The following is a 7,789-nucleotide window of genomic DNA, read 5'->3' as shown; positions in this document are numbered from 1 at the left end:
AACATGGTAACCTTGTGTACTGTATTACCATTGCTGGATGTTACCCTGTGTGGCTTGGGCCATCACAGTAACATTAAGGAGGATCTATTGGCAGGAATTCAATATAATATTCATAGATATGTTTTCATTAGTGTATAATAACATCACAAAAAGTATTGTTGTGTTTTCATTACCTTGTCTACAGAGGGTCCTCTTCTACCCCACTATGTTGAACCGCCATGTTTCTACAGTAGCTCAGAGCGGACAAACACTGGCTCTAGATAGGGCCTTTCACAGCCACCGTAGTTTCTCCTTAGCACTTAGTTGAGTCAACGGGTCTGAGTTGGTTGCTGCAATCTTACCACTAGATGCACTAGTGGCTATGGCTCAGTGGCAGAGCGGGTTGTCTACTAGTTGAATGGTTGTTGGTTCGATCCCTGGCTCCTCCTACCACGTGTCAAAGCCTGCTGCCTTGAGCAAGATACTGAACCCTGAATTGCTCCTGATGATGTGCATCGGTGTGTGAATGTGTATGAATGCGTTAGTTTCTGTTCTGTGAAAGGGTGAATGTGGCATGTAGTGTAAAAGTGCTTAAAAGCACAAGTACAGGTCCATTTACCATGCCACTAAATCCTATACGCTGGACTTTTAACAGAATCTCCCTCTGCCCTTCCTTTTATGAATCAGTTGTTTGTCTCCCTGTAGGTGTAGCTGCGTCTCAGGACCAGGACTTTGGGACTGCCAACCTCCATGTGGAAGTCTCAGATGTCGTCTCTGTTCTGGTCTATGTAGGAGTGGCCAAAGGCAATGGAGTACTTTCCAAAACTGGTGAGTGTTACTAGAGTCAGTGAAATAATTAACTTAAAGACTTTGTGGACTAACATCAAAGTATTCTCAATTAGTGTGCACAAATAAATAAAGGCAGGAGACTGGGTTGAGAGAAAGGTGTCACACTCTTAATCTTGAGTAGCCAAGGACAGTGGGGTTGATGCTGGAAGCACTGCAGCTAAATACCGAGGTCAGCCCGCAGAGTGACCACTGCATTCTATAATCTTATTCACAGACACACACTGACAATCAACACTTGTTGTCCTTGGAAATATCCAAATACCTCTCTTCAAATAGACAGACAGACAGACAATTTAGCCCGAGGGAAACACTCTTTCAAGCTACTGCTTTATGTGTGTACACCTCTGTATTAGAGTCCTCTCCTCACTTGAATATCTTCTGTGCATTTGTTTATTGTCAGTTAAATTCACTGTACAAAAGTGGATGCGTAAGGAAAACTGTAACCACAGTGCTCCTTAATGGAAGATAAATGAGATATTGATACAAAATGGACACACAAAAACACAGTGCCAACTAGATACCAAAATTGAAATCACTTCTCAATTTTTTTCCTGGATATCTCTGTTTCAGCCTTCGAAAACATTATACATCATGTATAAACAATGTTTTCAAAGAAATGTAACCAGTTAGGTGATTTATTCAGCAAAAACCCTAAACATGTGGCACCATGATAGCTCACTTGGTAGAGCTGGTGCCCCATGTACCAAGCCTAAACTTATTATGTGAAGATCTGCAGTAATATATAAAATAAACGGAGTAGCTTAAGAGCAAAACTAGTGATAGATGTTGGATAGAAGTACTTTGACTGACTAAAAGGTCAAAAAAAACAACTAAAATCAATCTATTATTGAAATAGTAATTAAATGCAGCTTTAGAAACATGATTGTGTGTCTGTGTGTAGGAGTGTTAAAGCGTCTGGAGGAGGAGGATCTAGATGAGGGGGTTCGGAGGAGGCTCAAAGACTCCAGTGAGACACCGGGGGCGCTGTGGCACATCTACCTCAATAGAGACATGGACAATGTCCGAGAGTTCCTGAACAAGGTCAGCACTCTGATAAACATAGTAAACAACACGAACTTCAGTACTAATATTGACCCTGCTAACACCTCCCTCTTCCCCCACTCTCCACCTCAGCTCTGTAAGGAGCAGGGACTGGACGTGTTGCTGGACCAGGACCCAGTCAGAGAGCAGGGCTTGTACCTGAGCAGGAAGCAGCGTCAGCGGCTGCTGGATGAACATGGAGTTCAGGGCTGGACTGTAGTTCAGTTTCTGGGAGACTCTGTACTTATACCAGCAGGGGCCATGCACCAGGTATACACAGTATTCACACAGATCAGCTCTTATAATTTAAAGCTTCTCACCTCACTGACACGTTTCTGTCAGTGATTTAAAGTTTGAAAGTTTGACAATCAGTCCTGCATATTTTGTGTCTTTGGAAACTTTTTACACTATAGATTATTTTGACTCAGTCCCACACAGCACCAATTGTGGATTAATCCACTGAAAAAAAAATGCTTCTTAAAAATTACACTGACCAGTTCTTTAAGGAAATTGTTGGGCCTTTTTAAAAGAATACATTGATTTTTATAAAAACTATATATTTGTGAGTTGTTTTTTTTTTTAAAGATTTACATCTTCAGTAGGAACCAGTGGGCTTGGAGTTGATAGCCACAGACAGGTAGTCAGAAAGGAGTAAGAGATGGACTAGCACATTGTTGGTTTTAGCCTTTTGATGGGATTGAAAATAAGAAAAATACATAGTAACATTTCTTTAAATTATATTTAAGGTGAAGAGTTTTTGACACTTCTGCACCCTGATATGCCACAAATCACATATTTACTGTAGTTTTCAGTGATTTATTTTAAATAAATTTCAAATTTCTGATATATTTTCATATAGCAAATATTTTAGGTTTCTTTGTAAATTAGTGTGATTCTACACAACCTGTCAATGCTCTAATCCATGGTTTTATACCTGTTTCGCACACAATGTTACATTGTTAAAGTTACACCCTTCAGTTTCTGTCATTCATATAACTTTTGTGTCCTCACCTCCTGTCTCCATCCTGTCTCTCAGGTCCAGAATCTCCACAGCTGTGTTCAGGTCATTAATGACTTTGTGTCTCCTGAGCATGTGGCCAACTCCTTCCACCTGACCCAGGAGCTGCGGCCCACTAAAGAGGAAGTCAACTACGAGGATAAACTACAGGTGGTGAATCTGTTTAGATTAATAAAGTAATAAGAATGTTCATACCTGCCAAGATTCCCTCTCACACGACATCAGTATGTTTAGTTTGTGTGTGTGTGTGTGTGTGTGGTGGTGTGTGTGTGTGTGTGTGTGTGTGTGTGAAATAAGGGCAGACAGAATGGCAGAGTGAGTCATCATCACTGATGTTTTCTGGACATTGAGTCCCTCTGCTCTAAATGCACTCACACACATTCATTCTCCCATAGGTAGGATTATAAATGAGGTGTGAGTCACCATCCGTCTTCTGTCTGTCTGCTGGGTAGGAAAAACTAGAGATTAGCTCTGTTTGGTTTTACTCCGCAATAAGTACATTTATTCTTTATTAACCATTGTTTTCACTATTGATAAATCATTTTTCCAATACAGGTGACTTCCTAAAATGTCTTGTTTTGTCCAAACCCAAAGATATTCAGTTTACTGTCATAGAGGGACTAACAGAAAGCAGAAAATATTTACATTTGAGAAACTGAAATCAATTTGGACATTTTATATTACAAAATTAAAGAAAATCATTAATCGATTATCAAAATGCTAATTTAATACTGGACAACTAATATTCTAATTGTGCAGCTCTACAATGAGTGCAGGGTAATTGAGGAACAATTAAAGAATCATGTTTTATCTCAGCTGTCCACCCAAATGTGCACAAATCCATCCTGTATCATTATAACTACAAAATTATCATGTGCATGAAACTATTTTATGGTGATTATACTCTGGCCTTTAAAGTCTAAAAATACAATGATCTAAATTGAAAATGTCTAAATATGATTTTGACAGGTCTTATTTTTAAGTCTCTCCTTTCAATGTGGTTTTTGGAAAAATCTGTATTGATAATGCTAATACAAAATGCAACTGACATGGAACCAATACAGCTTTTCCTTCATATCCTTCATACTTTATTGGACAATATGCATGTAAAAGGTCCTAAATTGCATCCGTAATGTTCTTAAAAAGTCTTAAATTTAACCCGTTGAAACCTGCAGAAGCCATGTGTGTTACTAGTTACTAGTTACTAGTTACTAGTGATGTAAAAATGAAAAATAATTGTTTCTTAACGAATCCCTGGTACTTATTCATTTGGAAGTGACTCCATATTCAAACATGTTTTCCATAACTAATCATACTGTGTTACAGGGGTAACCTCTGCCATCACTAACATTCGATGTGCATTAGACGGGGATCTTTTAATGTCCAGTATGAACAGGAGGCACAATTACAGCAAGCAAAACCTGTTTCAGTGTACCTTGTCTGTTGTTTTAAGACAGACTTGAGTTGTGAGTCAGTTTAGGACATGGTTAATATAGTTATATCTATATCTATTTATTGAGACTGGGATGTCCGCATCACTGTCAATGTAATCTTCCCCTAAAAAAACTAAAACTTACACCGTAACTAATAAAAAACATTTTTAAACAACAAAAAGTAAAGTGAAACCACTCTGGAAACTGACTGAACCTGAACTGAAAATTAAAAACAAAAAGTAATGAAAAATAATAAACTATAACTTTGAGGTATTAAAAACAAGCTTCTGTTGCAGCAGAGTGCACAGCAACAAAAGTGGCATTACTAATGATGCTCCTCATCCTCAGGTGAAGAACATCCTGTACCACTGTGTGAAGGAGGCGGTGAGCTCCCTGAAGAGGGGCAGTTCCGAGGAAGACAATGAGGAAGACAACTCATGACACCCTGTCGGCCTTGTCGGCGCCCTCCAGAGAGGGACACAACTCCCATCAGCACCTCCTCGTCCTCCCCACACCCATCTCATCCTCTTGTGGAGGACTGTGGGACGTGGGCACCTCGCTGTGTGAACTGTATCACACATCCAGGCGGCCAGTGAGAGGCGCCATCATCTCCTAAACCTTCAGTGCCAAGAGGAGACACACACAAGACCAGAGAGGCCACTGGACTGACAGGGATTAAACCTCAACCACCACACTCCCTTTATGTTACATGGACTTAGAGCACAGGGAGGACAGATGAATTCTGGGAAACAGAGGGCAGCATGTTGGTTGGGAGCCTTATAAAAGCCACTATGCTGGAGTGAAACAGCAATACAAGCTTCCGCTGAAACTGAACTGCAGTGTGACTAACGGTGCATCCTGTTTCGAGACTGTGCTGTAAGATAAAGTTCACAGGTTTAATGGCATTGACGATGGCTGCTCTGACTGTAATCTGCTGTGGATTATGAAGGCCAGGAGGTTTAATCCCTGTCTGTAGCAGCAGCCCACACAACGTCTCAGACCGAAGATTTTGCTGATCACGACAGCATCACCAGCAGCAAGCAGCATCAGGATCAAAACTGTCATCTCTGCTGTTTAAAAAAGTCACGAAAAAAAGATTTGAGGGGAAAAAATGCAAAACATAAATCTCAGATGTTCTAGTCAGCAGACAGCGAGCTCTGCTGCTCCCTCATTTGTTGTTTGTTCTGTAATTTGTCTGTTCTTGTCCTTTTTTTCTAGTTCTATCTGTCAGTTGCTGTTTTGTTCTTCATATTTTTTTTTAACAAAAGTTGTTTTATTTCCTCTGTGAAGATGTATTTATTTTATAGCTCTATGATATGCGATGTTATTGAGACAAAAAAGCATTAATGTAAATGTGACTTGTACAGTTTCTTTTTTTCCTTTTGCTATGTGATTTTCAGTTGTAATACGGCTCTACTGTGATGGAGGACACACACACACACACAGCACACACACACACACACACACCACCAACACACGACACCCAGCTAATGCCTGTAACTTTGGGAAATGTTAATGCTCTACAGTCCTCATGCCATAAATACATTTTTTGAAAATGAACTGCCAAACTATTGTAAAGACTGTGTAAAGTTGTATTCTGTAAAGAAAGAACAAAATGGCTTATACACTTCAGCATTTTATGAAAAAAGTATTTGCTGTAAAATTGAGACATTTACAAAAAAGATGTAATTTATTTAAGAAAAGAATGAATTGTCTTGTTTTTTTGTTTTGTTAAGATTTACTATGGTGAACTTTTGAAGTTAAAAGATGAAATAATGAAAAAGTTTACTATAATGTGTAAATATATACATATATACATTCACTGAGGTATTTTTTTAAAACATGGCTTGCCTCAATTTTAAATTTTAAAGTGCAAGTGTTACATGCGTTGTACATTGAAATTTAAAAGGGTTTTACATTTTCCATTAAAATGGATTTATCAAAAGTTCGTTGTTGTGTGTTGGATGCTGGATTCCCTCTCTCTTGAAGACTAAGACACTTATTATGGTTTACACATTATTTGTTGTTTCATTTAGTATATTGAATGGTGAAAGTAAATTGACAATTAATTAACCAGAAAGGGGAAAGCTTTTTAGCTCATGGATGCAGTCACGGAGAGGTCATCAAATCCATAGCCGCAGTAAGAAAAGAAATGTTAAGAAAAGTGTATTGCTTTCCTTTTATACAGTATTACACTCTATTTACTTTTTTGTCCCAAATCAAAACAACATCCTATAAATACAAAGAGGTAGATTTTACACACAAAAATGCACTAAGTGCACGGTCAGGTCAGCATCATAAAACAAACTTGTAACTATGGGAAGCACATCCATCCAATTTAGTAAAAAGAAAATATAAATCTGTAGGTAAAAAGGTGAATCTGCATGAGCAAGTTTTTCTGTGACTTTGACTGTGTGATCATCACCACTAGGTTGTGCTGTTATACCACGTCATTTGTGTTTGAGGTAACTTTTTCCTCCACCAGGTTCTGAGACACAACAACCTGTAGAACTGATAGAGAAAGAGAAAACAAAATAAAAAAAAAAAAAATTCTTTTAAGTCACACATGTCATACTTGCTGATGCATCTCCATCGTGATTGACAGCCAGTTCAACCTATCAAAGCAGCCTTCTTTTGCCCAAATTTCACCAATCTTTCACACCTCCTGGAGTGTCCTTGTTCAGTTGACAAAGTGACAAAATAAAGTAGAAAGCAGACATTCCCAGATTGACAAATACTGGCCCTGGGAATGAGACTCTATCTTCAAGCTACCAACCCAAATCATCTTTCTCTGCTCTGATTGTTTTTTTTAATTCAGGCCCGGTGGATTCTTGCAAATACCACTAGGAGCACTAGGAGGAGCCAGAGGAACCTGATTTTTTATCTGTACTACTGTCAGGATATATTGAAAGTTCAAGCAAATATGACTAAATGTTATTTTATAAAAGTTACCTACTGTAGTAAAGGCAGTATAGTTATATTCTGAGGATATTATAGAAATAAATGGAAACACTGTTATTGAATGTCCTGAGCTCTGTGTTGAGATAAGCTCGGTCAGTCCTTATCACCAATGCTCTGTTGCATCTGCAAACAAGAACTACTTGGGATATATAATCTTTATCTTTATTTTTTTTCTATGAGGTTCAGAGTTAAACTTCGTCATTCACTTTCTTTGAGTTAAAATAACATCATTCAGGCAGTGATGACACTGTTGTTCTGTGGTAACGTGTTTACTTTGAAAAACTGGAGGTCACGTTTGTGGTGTTGTGCATTGGTGTGTGTGTGTGTGTGTGTATGTGTGTGTGTGAAAGAGAGAGAGAGAGAGAAATGAACCAGTGCTGACATGACTAATGCTGGGATCAGCTCCCATTCAAACTTCCAAAGCTGAACTGGAAACACACATATTATCCTCCTGCTTTCCATTATATAAGCTGAAACTGTCCCTCCTGGCACAGTGTGTGTGTGTGTG

At 38.6% G+C, this 7,789-nt stretch overlaps 2 protein-coding genes across 2 annotated transcripts in view; one reads left to right on the top strand and one right to left on the bottom strand.

The window, feature by feature from the left end:
- jmjd1cb (jumonji domain containing 1Cb) overlaps positions 1 to 6,268 on the top strand; it is a gene marked incomplete in the record, with an annotated part of 33,715 nt that extends 27,447 nt beyond the window's left edge. Inside the window, 5 exon segments of the mRNA XM_035668090.1 lie at positions 685 to 807; positions 1,730 to 1,869; positions 1,963 to 2,139; positions 2,906 to 3,037; positions 4,669 to 6,268. Of these exon segments, the coding sequence (XP_035523983.1) occupies positions 685 to 807; positions 1,730 to 1,869; positions 1,963 to 2,139; positions 2,906 to 3,037; positions 4,669 to 4,761 (665 nt within the window).
- A 492-nt stretch (positions 6,269 to 6,760) lies between these two features.
- The window catches only part of LOC118334514 (1-phosphatidylinositol 4,5-bisphosphate phosphodiesterase gamma-2-like), a 20,156-nt gene continuing 19,127 nt past the window's right edge, over positions 6,761 to 7,789 (bottom strand). The window contains exon 5 of the mRNA XM_035670439.1: positions 6,761 to 6,831. Within this exon, the coding sequence (XP_035526332.1) occupies positions 6,761 to 6,831 (71 nt within the window). The remainder of the gene's footprint in view (positions 6,832 to 7,789) is intronic.

This window comes from Morone saxatilis, unplaced genomic scaffold (assembly GCF_004916995.1).
Source record: "Morone saxatilis isolate NCDOM2014 unplaced genomic scaffold, NCSU_SB_2.0 Contig1, whole genome shotgun sequence".
NCBI lineage: Eukaryota > Metazoa > Chordata > Actinopteri > Moronidae > Morone > Morone saxatilis.
The sequence above is the reverse complement of the archived record's forward strand: the minus strand, read 5'-3'. Positions and strand labels throughout refer to the sequence as shown.